The 15,991-nt window shown below is 31.2% G+C and overlaps 1 protein-coding gene and 1 long non-coding RNA gene across 6 annotated transcripts in view; one reads left to right on the top strand and one right to left on the bottom strand.

The window, feature by feature from the left end:
- The window catches only part of LOC145293705 (uncharacterized), an 89,399-nt gene that overhangs the window by 35,456 nt on the left and 37,952 nt on the right, over nt 1–15,991 (bottom strand). The window lies entirely within an intron of this gene.
- The window catches only part of LOC145293702 (general vesicular transport factor p115-like), a 129,882-nt gene that overhangs the window by 85,274 nt on the left and 28,617 nt on the right, over nt 1–15,991 (top strand). For all 5 annotated transcript variants that reach the window (XM_080140130.1, XM_080140133.1, XM_080140132.1 and 2 more), the window contains 4 exons: nt 4,988–5,193; nt 7,211–7,321; nt 10,231–10,352; nt 10,593–10,774. In XM_080140130.1, the coding sequence (XP_079996256.1) occupies nt 4,988–5,193; nt 7,211–7,321; nt 10,231–10,352; nt 10,593–10,774 (621 nt within the window). The remainder of the gene's footprint in view (nt 1–4,987; nt 5,194–7,210; nt 7,322–10,230; nt 10,353–10,592; nt 10,775–15,991) is intronic.

Raw genomic sequence — 15,991 nt, 5'->3', positions numbered from 1 at the left:
TCGTCCGTGCATTTTACAGAAAATGCTAGAAGTTGCCAAAATGCTGAACACTTTAACCTAATGCAAAAAGTCATTAAAAAAATATATTTGTTTGCTATTTTTAGTTTATAAAAAAAAAATCTTAAATATTAATCTTGATATAAACAAAAAAAAATCATTCAAAAAAAAATAATTCAAAAATACTTTTGTTATTTAAAAATATATATTCGTGAAACTTACAATGAATGTTTTTTTTGTTGTTGTTGTTGTTGTTTTTTTGTCTTGATTTGAATTTGAATTTTCTGGAACTTCTGTAAAAAAATTGTCCACTTATTATTTAAGAATATTTTTTTATTTTTCAATTTTTCATTGAATAAGCTTTGGACTGACAGAAATATTTTTCATTGAAAAAATTGGTCAGTGTTTTCATAAAAAAATGAAAGAAAAAAAAAAACATGGAAATTTCATTTAACAGGTTTCAGCATTTTCTGTAAACCGCTCAGACAATTCTGGCGATAACACTGTTTTTATACTACATAAGTATCTTTTATTTTTCATAAATAATATAACAAAAGTACCTTTTCTTAATGAAGCCTATTTCATACTTATGCCAAATACTCATCTCACTAAAAGTATATTTCTTAATGCTTGGAAATCCCAACCAAGTGTAAATTCAGTGCCTTACTTCAGCCAGCCTCTCAAAAATACATATCTAACATGACACTGGATCTGATGTCAATCAATCAAAACCAAGAAACTTGTTTTCAAAATTTTATTTCAGAATAACATTTAGTTTCATAAAAAAAAAAAAAAAATTCCCCAAATCGTATATTTAAATTTTATTTCAAGTCCAGAATTTAACCTAATTAAAAAACAGAAATATGAAAAAAATCTTTACAGTGTACATACCTATCACAGAACAAAAATGTTATATTCCAAAAATCATGTGAATTGATCAAGTAGTGTTATTTGGCGGGGGGTACTAAAAAAATCGAATTTTATGAGGAAGTGAAGACAGCGTGTCTCGCTCTGCCATTTTTAATAAATAAAGGGATAAAATTCTATTCGACCTACCAAGATTAAAATCAATCTTGTAATGGCATAATTGACTATTAATCGCTAAAAATCGTACAAAAATGATTTTCTATATGTATATAAAATAAACTGCTTGATCAATTTGTGATTTTATTTGGAATATGATATAAATATATTTTTGTATTTTTAATTAGGTTGCATTTTGGACAACAACATGAATTTCTTGGGGAAAAAAAAATGTTAATCTGAGAGAACAACTCAATTTGAAAATATGTTTTGCTTGTGTTTTTGAAGGTGTCGCACATTTGAGTGACATCATACAGTGTAGTGCTAAAGTTGTTCTTTTCAGAGGTCAACAGAAGTTACATAGTGGATTTACATCTGGTTCAAAAAATCTTTGTGTGGCATCTTTTTCTAACCATTTCTAATCTTTTTTTGTTAAATTAGTAAAAACTATCCAATAGATTCATTTCTTCTTGGGGGGGGGGGTACTGTTTATAAAGGCCCAAGGGCCACTCAAGGATGAGTGTTAATGAGTGTCAGGTGGCCAGTAAAACAACACTGTGATGATCAGTAATGGTGGAAATTAGGTAGTGTTTGCTTATTTAACAGGACAGCTCAGCAGAAATATGTTCACGTCAGACTTGAAAACGGCCATGTTATAGTCAGCTGGACGAAATAAATTTTGCTCATGGAATTTGCATTTAGTTTTAGGTATAAATAGATAATAAGGATAATTGATGGCAGTTGTTGCAGCTAGACAGTTGTCTGTTGCAAGTGCTTAACATTCAAAATGTACAGTTAACAATGAAAATGATCATGTTGGATTTAAAAGTTTAAATTATGTATCATACTTAAACAGATCTACTGTAAGGACAAGTATAAAGGCACTATTCCTCTCAACATTCTCTGCCCATAATACAATATTACCATTTTTTTAATGTTAAAATTTTATTTATTTATTTTTCTTTTTTTTTCTTTTTTTCTTCTTTTTTTAACTATGCTGGTTCTGTTCTAATCAAAGATCTATACAAATTTGTGTACCTTTTCTTCTTTTCTTTTCTTTTTGTTCTTTTTTTCTTTTTTCTTTTCTTTTTTTCTCTTTTTTTCTTTTCTCTTTTTTCTTTTTTTTTTCTTTTTTTTCCTTTTTTCTTTTTTTTTTCTTTTTTCTTTTTTTCTTCTTTTTTTTTCTTTTTTTCTTTTTTCTTTTTTTCTTTTTTCTTTTTTTCTTTTTTCTTTTTTTCTTTTTCTTTTTTCTTTTTCTTTTTTTTCTTTTCTTCTTTTTCTTTTTTCTTTTTTTTCTTTTCTTTTCTTTTTCTTTTTCTTTTTTCCTTTTCTTTTCTTTTTTCTTTTCTTTTCGTTTTTTCTTTTTCTTTTCTTTTTTCTTTTTTTTCTTTCTTTTTTTTCTTTTCTTTCTTTCTTTTTTTCTTTTTCTTTCTTTCTTTCTTTTTTTCTTTTTCTTTCTTTCTTTTTTCTTTACTTTTCTTTTTTTTCTTTCTTTTTTCTTTACTTTTCTTTTTTTCTTTTTTTTTCTTTTTTCTTTTCTTTTTTCTTTTTTCTTTTCTTTTTTCTTTTCTTTTTTTCTTTTTTCTTTTCTTTTTTTCTTTTTTCTTTTCTTTTTTTCTTTTTTCTTTTCTTTTTTTTCTTTTTTCTTTTCTTTATTTTTTTTCTTTTTCTTTCTTTTCTTTATTTTTTTTCTTTTTCTTTTTTCTTTTTCTTTTTTCTTTTTCTTTTTTCTTTTTCTTTTTTCTTTTTCTTTTTTCTTTTCTTTATTCTTTTCTTTTTTCTTTTCTTTATTCTTTTCTTTATTCTTTTCTTTATTCTTTTCTTTATTCTTTTTTTCTTTTTCTTTTTCTTTTCTTTTTTTTTTTTTTTTTTAACTATGCTGTTTCTGTTCTAATCAAAGATCCATACAAACTTGTGTACCTTTTTTTTCTTTTTTTTTAAATGATTGTCATTTGAAAATAATTTCAAATTTCTTTTTCTTTTTTTTTTACTTTTTTAAAATTTTGTTAACAATGTTGGTTTTATTCTAATCAAATCTGTATGGACCTATATAAAGTTATGTCCCTTTTCTTTAAGGCGTCAGTTATTCAAAAAAAAAAATTTTGACTTGAACAAAGTATTTTCTGAAAGAAATTCAATCAGCTTGGATTTTATTTTTTAATAACATTGCTGCGACGGTGCACAAGAACAACCAATGAAAAAAACTAGTGATGACAAAGAAACAAAATGGCTGACTTTACTTTATATATTAGAAGGGAAATAACTTTTTTTTTTTTTTTTTAGATTAGGATTAATAATTTTGATTTGAACTACTGTTCTCATTTTGAGTGTCATTCTCACAATGTTTGAGCTAATGTAACTGACCTCAATCGAAAAGTTGTGCAAACAACACTCAAGATAAGCACAGTAGTCCGATTATTAATCAAATTATTAATCCCATCTCAAAAATTCAGAAGCATAATATTCAATTGTGTTTCTTAGTTCAACAACCTCGTGTCAGTTTTGTTTGCAATTTGTCTAATGGAAAACAGAGTAATATGTAGACACAGTGGCCTAAAAAGAAAATGGATGCCGTGTACGAGTTTTAAGTAAAAACTGAAAGTAAAAAAAATCCTTACGCCACACTTAAATTATAAAAGATAATTGTTCGTAAAAAATGTTGCTTTGTTCTAAAAACTTTTTTTTTTTTATTGAATGACGGAATCCATGTTTTAAACATTTCCATCTCCAACCATCAATTGACTATGAAATAACAAGTAAAATGCAGATTCTACACATCTAAGAAATTGCTATTAACCAATGCTTGGAAATTTATTGAATCATTTAAAAATTGTCAGACAGCTTTATGGCTAGTTGGAATATTATTATTTATTTTTTTGCATGAAATCATTGTCATTTACAAGATTTGTCGGACCTATTCTAAGAATTCAGCAGCCATTTTCTATCTAGGCTGCTGTGTCTCTCTACATTACCAAAAAAGCAGTTGGTAGGAATTGACAGCTAGACACTCACAATATGTGGTAGCGTCATTTGCTGCTGATTTGTGTGTGCTAAATCAAAATTATAATCATCAGAATGTATGTAGATGCAACTTTGTGACAGGCTCCTTTTAAGGTGTTAAGTATGACAGATCAAATCGCATTTATAAAATAATTTCAAAACTCTTCAGTCAATTCAACCCCAAATTAGTTCCTTATTAGAACTTTTGTTGCAATCAACATCAATTTTTATCAAGTTAATGATGGAGAAAGGTTATCCTATAAGGATACTAACTCCCTTTGAACATCTAAATGAAAAATTATGTCCTTTACAATATTGAGTTCTTATTTACTTGCCTCCCCATGAGGGCAGAGTTATATACTAGGTCAGTTTTTAATTTAGGCAGAAAATCCAGCTTCCCAAAAAGGGGCACTGAATTGAAACAAAAAAAAAAAAAATGCTTCATTCTAGAAAGATTTCTCCTTCACTGATTTAGGACAAAAAAAATGAAGTGTAGTATGAGAAACTAGACTATATTTTGTTCATATGAAAAAAAAATCATGTTGAAATTTTTTAGGTGATTATTGAAATTTTTCTCTATTGTAACAATTTTCAGACATTATTTTTTTTTTTAAGAAGCCTAAATAAAAAACATTTTCTTGCAAAGAACATGGTCAAAGGAAAATGAATATCAATTGCTTCATCATACTCTAATATCAATGTGAGAGAAACATTGCTATTTAGGACTGACTTTGAAAATCTGACAAGATAACTTTATATAGTAGATTCATATAACAAAATTTGTTGTGTTCTTTCCTTCTGTTCTTACCTTCTTCCTTTCACAAAAAAAATTAATTTAGTTTTAATTACTAGTATGAGTCTTGGTAGATTCAAAAACAAAAAACCTTTGTCGTCATCATCTGATTCATACCAAGGCTCATGCTACAAATGCTTCTTCGTTTTATTGTTTTTTATCATTTAATTGCAGTGAATACAATCACAGCTGGACAGTTGTTGTGTGGTGGCCTTTTCAGTGGTGATTCTCTGTCCAATTGGTTTGCGTCCGTCGCCTTGCTTCACGCCATCTTGGAGAACAACACGCAACGAGAACAGTTGCTGCGTGTGCAGCTGGCTACAAGTCTTGGAAACCCACCTGTATCTTTGTTACAACAGTGTTGCAATATGCTTGCCCAGGTAACCTACAACCTGTACAAGATATTTTTCCCGCTTTTTTATTTTTTCAGTATTTTTATTTTTGTATTTGAAATTTATTAATGGAATTTTCTGTTAGCATAAAATTTTAGTAAAATTGTGTAATGTGTTTATAATCATATGCTAGGTATGCTTTCTCATTAAGAAATGTTGCTACAGTACCTGGTTATGTCAATTACCATCTTTACCTAACTTCTACAGCTTTATAGCTGGTACAAAGGAAAATATTGGATCAATTGGGTTTCAAGGACTCCAGAAAAAAGTCAATCTTTCCCTATATTGAAAATCGATCTTCTGGCAAAAAAAACCCCAAAAAATTCTAGTTTTTTATCAGTTTGTTTGTCACGTGCATTGAAAGTTGATCAGTGTTGGCTCAAAAATGCCTTTTTCGTTTTGTTTATTTTCTGGGGTTCCTGAAACCTGGTCCTGGATATGACCTTAAACTATACCCAGTGGTGAGGCCCCAACTTGCGGGCTTTGGGGAGTGTGGAGCCATCCTTTAATTGCCATTGCTCCCAGGTCCACTCTGACCCGGAGTGGTAGTACCTGTTAGGGTCCCAACTATGGGTTAAATAGAAACCGACTTGAAAACAACAAAAATATTCTATTAAAAAAAAATTTCTTCAAAATCACTGGATTCGGCATTAAATAACCTGAAAAGGGTTGATATGCCGTAAAACAAAACCAACCAACCAACCAATCCTGAAACCTAATTGATGCAAAATATCAGGTTGACAAGAAAGTTCTTGTAGTTTTTAACTTTTAAATTCAAATGAACATATCTCGTCTCAAATAAAAATTTATTGATTAAAATAAACACCGTCAAAATTAACACCCTTTTGCTATCAAATTAAAATGAAAAATTTCACAAGAACTTTCTTCTTCATATTTTAAATTTCCTGCTCGAAAATATGCTAGTTTGTGTCCATGAGTAAGTAACTATGATGAATGTATTTAGTTGTTTTGATTTTATTGGCACAAAAGACATTTGTAACTATGGTTTTTAAGCAAAAATAATTCACTTTGAACAAATGACGAATATCCTTTGTCTTTTTTCGTTTTTTACAGATGATATTAAAAAAAAAAAAAAAAGGTTACTTAATTTATGTGATATTCAAACTTTTGTATTGACATCATATAAACTACTGTCTTAATAACGTGTACTCTGCCTAATCATTTATTGTTAACCAATCACAAGTTTGTGTACAAATAAACCTCGAAAACATTAATTTAAAAAAAAAAATATACAGATTAATTACATATTGGTTATACAGATAAAAAAACATTAGTTAAATGTTTTTAAGCAAAAATAATTAACTTTGAACAAATATCAAATATCGTTTGTCTTTTTTCTTTTTTTTATGGATTAAAAAAAAAGGTTACTTGGTTTATGTGTTATTCTAACTTAAAATCGTAAAAACTACTGCCTTAGTAATGTGTATTCTGATTTTTCTTTTATTGTCACCAATCACATTTGTCTATTTACAAAGGACGAATATCCTTTATCTTATTTTTTACAGATTATATTAAAAAAAAAAAAAAATCACTTTACATGATATTCAAACTTTGATATTGGTGTTGTAAAAAAAAACTATTGTCTTAGTAACATGTACTCCTAGTGTTTTATTATCAACCAATCACAAGTTTTTGTGTATAGATAAACCTTCGAAACATTACTTTTTTTTAAATGGTATATAGGTTAATTACATTTGTTTTATTGGCAAAAAAGTCTTTAGTAACTGTTTTTTTTTTTTTAAGCAAAAAAATAATTAATTTTGAACAAATGTCAAAGATCGTCTTTTTTTGTGGATTACAAAAAAAGGTTACTTGGTTTATGTGGTATTCTAGCTTGAGTATTGACATTGAAAAAATTACTGTGTCTATTTCTTTCTGTCGACCAATCATAAATGTTTGTGTACAAATAAATTTGTAAAGCATTACTTTTTTATAAATAGTATACAGATTAATTCAATTTTTTTTTTTTCAATTTTCGTTTTAGGGTGGAAAGTTGCAAACTCGTATTGGATTGTTGATGCTGCTGTGTGGTTGGTTGTCTGACTGTTCTATAGCCGTCACTCATTTTCTCTGCAATACTGCAAATGTGCCTTATGTATCCTTTTCAGACATGTGTCACGGATTGAAAAAAATTTTTTTTTCTTCAATGCTCATCTGTTTAGTCATTTTTTGCATTCGCAAATCTTTTTTATCTCATGAAACCTTTCGTCATGTATCAGAATGATGCCCCCCTCCCCCATTTCAAAGCTGATGCTACTAGATCAGGCTGTCTGAAAATACTGGTTTCCTGACTTAAAATGCACCAAACATTGATGTTCTTTTTGTTTTCTTTTTCCCTTTGCAAAACTTTGTCATTTTCTTGAAAGCTAAAGACAACAATTTTCCTCTAAAAAAACGATCAGATCAAAACACCATGAATAAATATTTGAAGAAATAAAGAACTTGAAGCGGAAAACTTTTTTCCAAAATCACTGGATTTGGCAAAAAATAATTTGAAAAAGGTTGATATGTTGCAAAACAAAACAACCAATCAAACTTTGTTTGAAAAAAATATGTTCAGCTCAAAATATGCATTCGCACTAACAATAACAACTAGCATTTAATACAAATGCTTGTACAGAGAAAATCCAACATAACTTTTCAATAGTGATAGGCAACATTGTTTTTTTTTCTCTGCTTCTTTTGTTCTAGCTCGTTTAACTCCTTGGTCTAGTGGTCTTCATCAATTCACTGTTTTGGTGCCCCATTGTAATACATCTTCCTATTGGAGTAACTTCTTTCCAAGAACTGTAAGCTTGTGGAACCTTTCTTGCTGACTGTTTTCCTCCTACCTATAGTTTTGGTGTTTTCGAGACTAACGTTAATAGGCATCCTGTGTTTTACGATTAATCATTTTTCATTCTTTTTAGATCCTTATGTGAGGTGGCTTTGTGCCTTGTCTGGAGCGATTTCTATAAAAAAAAAAAAAATGATTAGACCAGTAACTGTCATCATTTTTTAAAGCTCGTACACCCTTCTATCATGTATCAGAATGATATCCCCCATCCCTTTTCATATGTCTGACTCAAACTATGCATTCATACTAACAACAATAAATAATACTAACATACTAGCATTTAATATAAATGCTTGTGAAGAAAAAAAGATCAAACATAACTTTCAATAGTGATAGGCAATTCAGTGTTTTGTGGCCCTCTATGCTAATTTATAGTGCCAGTTCTCCCCTCCCCTTGAAATTCCCCCTGGGGATGATCTCCCTCCTTTTGAAACCCACTGCGTTAAGGAGTCCATTAATCCAGTAAGATAATCTCCTCTTAATAAAAAAAAGACATCCACATTTACTTTACACTGAGCCAACCTAGGAGAGTCAGCTTATAGAACTAATGTGAGAAATGGAACTGCACCAAGTTAGTATATGTAATCTAACACAGGCAGACACTTTGCATCTATGTAAATTAATTTAAAAATCTTAACAGAACAGAATCAAGACTATAACTCTTGGATGGTCAGACTCCAGCCAAAGATATTTTTAGTTCTCTGTGCCCTCTTCCTTAACATAACATTTGCCATTCGTATGCACCACCTAAACATGCTGTGCAGCACATGTTTGCGAGTTGATTCATTGCTATTTACGTTTGATTTATATGTAAAATATTAAATCTTGACCCAATTTTTGCGTAAAATAATCTGCCATCTTTGATACCTCTTTTTTCCCCAGAGTGTTAGAAAGTGATTAAAAAAAATGGGGAAAACTGTAACAAAAATAGGAAATAAGTTAATCAGCAGAACAAAAGTTTATAAAGTGAGGTTAATAGAAAGACAATAGGAAGAGATGGTTCACCAAGGAACAGAAAGACAATCTGAAATAGGATTGTTAATCAAGGTGTGGCAGTGACTGGAACAAAAGGCCGGGCATAAAGGTTAAATATATTTAGAATTAGTTTATGACAGTTGACAACAAATTGTGACCCGGAGTAGATTAGGAGAGTTTTAGCAAATGAACTGATCAATTGATTGATAGCTATGTCCTCAACAGGAAACTAAGATGTGGACGTTAGTATCTGGAGGGCCGATGGTACTTGAGGATATGGCTTCATGCATGTATAATGGAGATTGGGACAACAGTGTAATAATCGTTAATCATGGAAATTGGGTATAACTTGATTATTTCAGGGGATGGCTCAATAGGAACTTGTTTATATTGGACTTGAAGATGACCATGTTGTAGTCAGCTGAAAAACAGGCCAGCAGAATAGTTTCACAGGCTGATGGTTCTAAAGAAGAAGCTTTGTTCATGGAATCTGCGCACACACACACATATCCAGAGTACAACTGATATCTATGAAACATGTCACGTTTTTGTTTCTCTTGAGTTTTTTAATTTTTTAATACTTGTGAACCAGTGTTCACTCTCTCGGCACTTGCTAATATGTGAGCGATGACAATATAGTGAGAACGAGAATGGAAGATGAAAGAGAAGACCATAGAAAGCGTGTTGGGATTGGGGCGATTGTTGTCAAGCAAGGGAGGGGCACATGGTTTCACACCTTAATTGTGTAGTCTTTCAAGAGCACCTGTGCGTAATTTTGAAGCATGGGTTGTGCAATCTTCAACCACACTTTTCTTGAGTTGGTACTGCTGGAATCCAGTGGCAAGAAATCCAGAATAACTGGAAACAATGCCAAGATAAACAGAGAGCACATACAGCACCTCGTGTTTCCAAATGGTCACCCATTTTAGTACTGAGCAGGCTCAATAATGCTTAACATTTGTGATCCAACAGGAACTGGCGTGCCAATATGATTATAAATATTCTTGTTATAAGCTGTAGAGTTATATTATAATATTGCAGTTCCATAAAAAATAGCTCTTAAATTTCCAATATTTACCCAAGTTTGTTGTAAGTTTATTTAAGTCTGTCTGATTTGTTTGTTTTATTTTTTTTTTTTTAAATATAATCTTTGCATATTTCTTTTGCTGTATTCTCCTTAATGCCATCTCTAGCTGATTGCACAAATCTCAACATCTGAAGGTGATGAGCAGGAGCAACTCGTGCAGGGCTTGTGTGCGTTCCTTTTGGGCATTAGTGTTCTTTTTAATGATGACCAGAATGAAACATTCAACAAGTCAGTAACAACATTCCATTTTTTCCTTTTCTTTTTTTCTCCATTTTCCTTTTCTTTTTTCTCTCTATTTTCCTTGTCTTTTTTTTTTCTCCATTTTCCTTTTCTTTTTTCACCCTCTTTCTTTTTCCCCACTCTTTTTTTTTTTTTTTTTTTTTTTTTCATTTTCATCTTTTTTCCTTTTTATTTTGCCATTCTTCCATTCTTTGTATTATGGCATTTTATTCTCTTGTGTATTTGCAGGGCATCGTTGTGTCAGATCATATCCGACCGCATTGGAATGGAAACGTTCATCGACAAATTGTCACAAGTTGTAAAACATGAAAGTTATACGAAAGCTGCCAAAAAACCACATCTCAACTACAAACATCCGAATGAAGTGATATTTGATTATGAGTTTACTCGTTTGTTTAAGTCCTTAGAAAGTGAGTTTCTTTTTTTTTCTGTTTTTTCAACGGCTAATAAACATCTTCTATACATCATATAGGCCACACACAACTAAACACTTCCATTTATATATATAAAAGGTAAACCGGCTGCGCACGTTTTCGTATGTCCGCAAAAGTTTTTTTTCGTGAGCATTCTTGGCGAGGTTACATTTATTTAGAACTTTTCTTTATACTTCCTAGATTATAATATCTATGATTTGCAAGCAGACGTCGTTTCTACATTTATTTTGATTGACTTTTAAAAAAATTCCCTTTATTCCGTCCTTTCGCGTCTTTGTTCGTCTTTTTCATATAAATAAAACAAAACTAATCGAAGCGAACTCATTCGTCGGCCTCTCAGCCAGGACGCCCAGAAAGGCAATTAGCTTTGATCAATGTGGGGGAGCCCTTTATATCAGACAATTGCTATTCATTTGGACACTGCCAGAGTTCCACCTTTTTAGGGGGAACTGGTTTGCCCCAATATCGTGGGGAAACAAATAATTAAAACGTCAGAAAGTGGGAAGCTTGACTGGCCTGCAGCCAGACGTTAATTTCTGCACCTGTGTGAACTCATTCACTTAACTATTTCTTTCTGCAAGTCAACTTTTTTGATTGACATTGCTAAATTTGAACGCTTTTCACTTCCTGTCGCGTCATAGCGTAGCAGTAAGATGTCAGGTTTTCTTTCACTTTCTTTTCTGCCTTCACGTCAGGGGTTTGAGCCTGCCTGCCTACTACTGTTTTTTTGCCTCAGCACACATCTCCAAACACCCAGGCAATGCTGGGTACCCCCACTAGTCTGTTATATAAAGGCCAAATGTTTGCTGTTATCTTGACCAGCATTACCCTGGATGTATAATATCTAAAATAAAAAAAAAAATTGTTCATTCGGGGAGGGGGCAATAGGGAAAGTTTTGTCAGCGGAGAGGACATTTTTTCAGGGTTATGTATATAAAGAGAGGTGAATAGCATAGTATTTTCATTTATTTTTCAATACATTAAAACGAGGGAGGAGTAGACTAGGCAGAAGTGAAAAAGAGGAGAGGGGTGTGGAAAAATTGGAGAAGGGGGGAGGGAGAAAGATAGTAAACGGATTGGGACAGGTAGAGAGTTAAGTTTTAATATGAACACTTCAAACACTTTGACATTTTCCATTTTATCTTTTTATGGACCCCGGGCAACGCCAGGTAGCCCTGCTAGTTTATCCTAAAACAAGACATACATCCAGAATGTACAACATGTTAATGGCTTCTCTCTTTCTTTTTTTTTTTTTTTTTTTTTACTCCAAATAAGGCATATTGCCAATTTGGACCTAAGGTGTGACTATTTGGGATGTGTCTTACAAGAAACCATGGGGCAGCAAGATGTTTGTTCATATTACTTAACTAACATATTAATTTATTCTAAAACAGAACTTACATCCAGAATGTATAACGTGTTCAGTGGCATACCTGTTAATGTAATGATAAAGCTGACTCTGCGACTATAACAGCTTTGTGTCGCGTTCAAAATAACTATAACATACTTTCCACAGGCCTGAAGGTTAAAATGATTAATTTAACCCACAATAGATGACAAAAACTCTGGAACTTTAGCATAAACAATGTTATTCTCTATTAAATCTAATTATGTCCAACTTAGGAAATGAAGCCAGGTTTTCAAAAATCTAGACAACAACAGATAATATCTCATTTCTGTGTAGACCACACGCAACACATTCGTTCATAAAACGAGACGAACATTCAGAATCTATGAGGGTTATTCCAAAAGTAAAGCCTCCTATTTTTTAACTCAGAATTGAGCTATGAAGACAGGAGTAGTACCATTAAAACGAGCAACTTTCTGTGTTCCACGATTTATTTTTCTACATAGTCACCACAATTCTCAATGCACTTTTGCCAAGAATCCTCTGCTTCTGACGCAGATCCATCATAGGAGTCGCTTTCTTAAAGTCTCACACTGTCAATATCTGCAAAAGAGATGAAACTTTCAGATGATGAATACCTTGAAGTTCAGTCAATATAACAATGCAATTTGTAATCTTCTGATCCATCTGAGTGAGATAATAAAAAATAGGAGACATTACTTCATACAACATGTTAAATGGCATACCCTGTAAATCATTTCATGGTGAAATGTGATTTCATTCACACTAGACAAATATTTTTTATGCGGGTAGCATGAAACATTTGAAAAAGTCGATATGGAGACATTTTTTATCATTTAGCTTAACGTAAGCAACAAGTTATTCTCCTGTAAGCTGAACATAGAAGAACAGAGATTAGGCTTTAAAAAATCTAGACAGTAATATGCTTAAGTCATACACAATTAACATTAATTAATTAATCATAAAACGAGAGAAACATCTAGATTAGATTGTGTGCCAAACGCCACATCGTAAAGCATTTCGTGATGGAATGTGGTGATTTTGCTAGACAAATATTTTTCAGTGCTGGTCGGATGAAAGATTTATTGGAAAGAATCGATATAGAGAAAATTTGTAAGTTCCGAGATAACTTTAAAATACCTTACACAAGTCTGAAGGTTAAAATGATTAATTTAACCCACAAAATAGTTGATGAAAGCTCTGAAACTTTAACATAAACAAGTTTATTCTCTTTTAAATCCAATTATACCCAACTTAGGAAATGAAGCCATGTTTTCGAAAATCTAGATAACAACAGAAAATATCATCTCGTTTCTGCAGTTAACACATTCAGTTTCAAGACGACTTCAAAATATCCTGCACAGATTCACAAAAAATGCCAAAAACTTAACGTAAGTAACAAGTTATTCTCGAATAAGCTGAACATAGGAGAATAGAGATTAGACTTTATGAAATCTAAGCACTAACGTTTATGTGTAAGTCACACACAACTAACATTTATTTATCATAAAACAAGGTCAACATCCAAAACGTATGAGGGTCGTTCTAAAAGTAAAGCCTCCTATGTGTTTTTAACTCAAAACGTTGAAGAGCTATAAAGACGGAAGTAGCATTAATAAAACAAATGACTTTTGGTGTTCCAGAATTTGTCTACAAAATCACCTCCATTCTCAATGCACTTTTGCCAGCAATTCAATGACGCATCTCTGCTTCTGACAGACATCCATGATGAATTGCTTCTTAGTTTCACACCTTCAATATCTACAACAAAGAGATGAAATTTTCAGGTTATGAATGCAGGAGTCCAGTCAACATGACGATGCAATTTACAATTCCCTCTGATGCATTTGGGCAGAATAATAAAAAATAGGAGGCATTACTTTTGGAATGCCCCTCATACAACGTGTTAAATGGTATACCTCGATTTCGCTCATGCAAGACAAATATTTTTCAATGCAGGTAGCAGGTAAGATTTATTTGAAAGAATCAATATGGGACATTTTCAACAACAAAAAGTTTTTTGCATCCTTTATACATGTGGGGTGCTTATATGGGGTCTCCTTTTTTTATAGTTGATTTTTTTTATCGTCGCCGTTTCAGCTAGTAGTTGCTAGTAAAAGAGAGCACAAGACGTTTGCTAGGAGTTTTCATAAATGGTTTTATTTAGAGACCATTCACTCAGGAGAGAAAGAGAGAGAGAGACTAATATTATCTTAACTAATTATTTACTTCTTAAATACTAAAATGACACGTCGATAACATTCACTGAAATTATCAGTTTTCTACATTATTGATGATGTCTCATTCACACGGCTTCAACTTAGATTGATTTGAAAACAAGTTTTCTCTCAGCTAAAAAAATGTGACATCATTCGTCATCATTCAACTCCTGTTTTGTCTACTGCTTGACATGTGGACCCTCTTTATGTCACCCGTGGGAATGATTCGGTTTTACAGATCTCGATTATCATGCATTAAGTGTGACCCTTGTCAAAATTCACACTAGTTAATTTAATCGCTACTGATGTAGGTTCTCTAGAGATAATCTATCCATTCTGGAAGATCATAAAAAACTGAAAAAATAGAAAATTTGCTAGGAATGATGTTAACTGGTAAATGCTTAACATCATGCAATAAAAAATTGTGTATAGGCATTTAAAATCATTTCATGTTTTTTTTTCTTGTATATTATTAAAGGATGAATCCTTATGATTTAAAATACATATAGTATTATGCATGTAAACTTAAGAAAAGTATGCTTGAAATGTATCAACATTATCTTGATATGCAAAGGTAAAATTCACCTGCCATCTTGTTTTTATTTCGCTTATTTACATTAAATGCAGATACATCTACTTTTTTTTTTTAATTTGAGCAATACGTATTAGACATGAATTAATATTCCCAAAATTTCATTTTCTTTGGAATATTTTAAATGGTTTGTAGAAGACATTATGGGATCACCTTCCGTTTGATAATTCAAATATTTCAGATTTACATTAAATTTGATCTCTCATCATTAGACACCAATTTAAGTAAGACTCCTTGAATTTAAATTCCTAAATGTTAAGCGTTAAATTTGAGACATTTTCTTGAATCTAGATTGAGTAATGAATTTTGATCAAGATTGGAATAAGGATTCTAGACATAAGATTAGTAGCATTAAATCATGATTTTAATTTCTATAAGGGGGGGGGCTTAAAAGGTGATAAAAAATGTTATTTTTGAGAAATTAATTTAACCTGCAATGGATATTTTCCTGGTTGTATATGTTGATCTGTGCAACTGATGCAAAAGATCCCTGTTTTACTCAATAAGTAATTATATTTGTTGCGTGCTTCCACTTGACCTCAGTACATTCTCATCTAATTCATTCTTTCAATGACGACCACAACACAATATGACAATTAAATGCCTGTATTCTATTTTTCTATTACTGTAACGTTAAACATATTCCCTTAATGATGTTTGAATAAAAATGAAGAAAAAAGGTTCTTGTCCATAATTTCACCTATATTAAAAAACAAATAAAAAAACTGTATGATCTACATAATCGTGATGAAACCAAAATACCATATTCCAAAAATCACATGAATTGGTCAAGAAGTTTTATATCTTAATAAGAAAATCAAATTTTATGAGTATCCGAAGACTGACGGTCTCACCTGCCATTTCCAAAAATATCTCGAACATGGAAAATAATTCCAAAATAATGCATACTTACTAGATTTGTTGTAATGCCTATGAATTCCCATTAATCGCTTGAAAATGATTTTCTTATTTAAAAATAATGCTACCTGATCAATTTATGTGATTTTTGGAAT

Source organism: Euprymna scolopes, chromosome 15 (genome assembly GCF_053919585.1).
Source record: "Euprymna scolopes isolate OS-2025 chromosome 15, ASM5391958v1, whole genome shotgun sequence".
Classification (NCBI taxonomy): domain Eukaryota; kingdom Metazoa; phylum Mollusca; class Cephalopoda; order Sepiida; family Sepiolidae; genus Euprymna; species Euprymna scolopes.
This window is presented reverse-complemented; position numbering and strand designations above follow the sequence as displayed.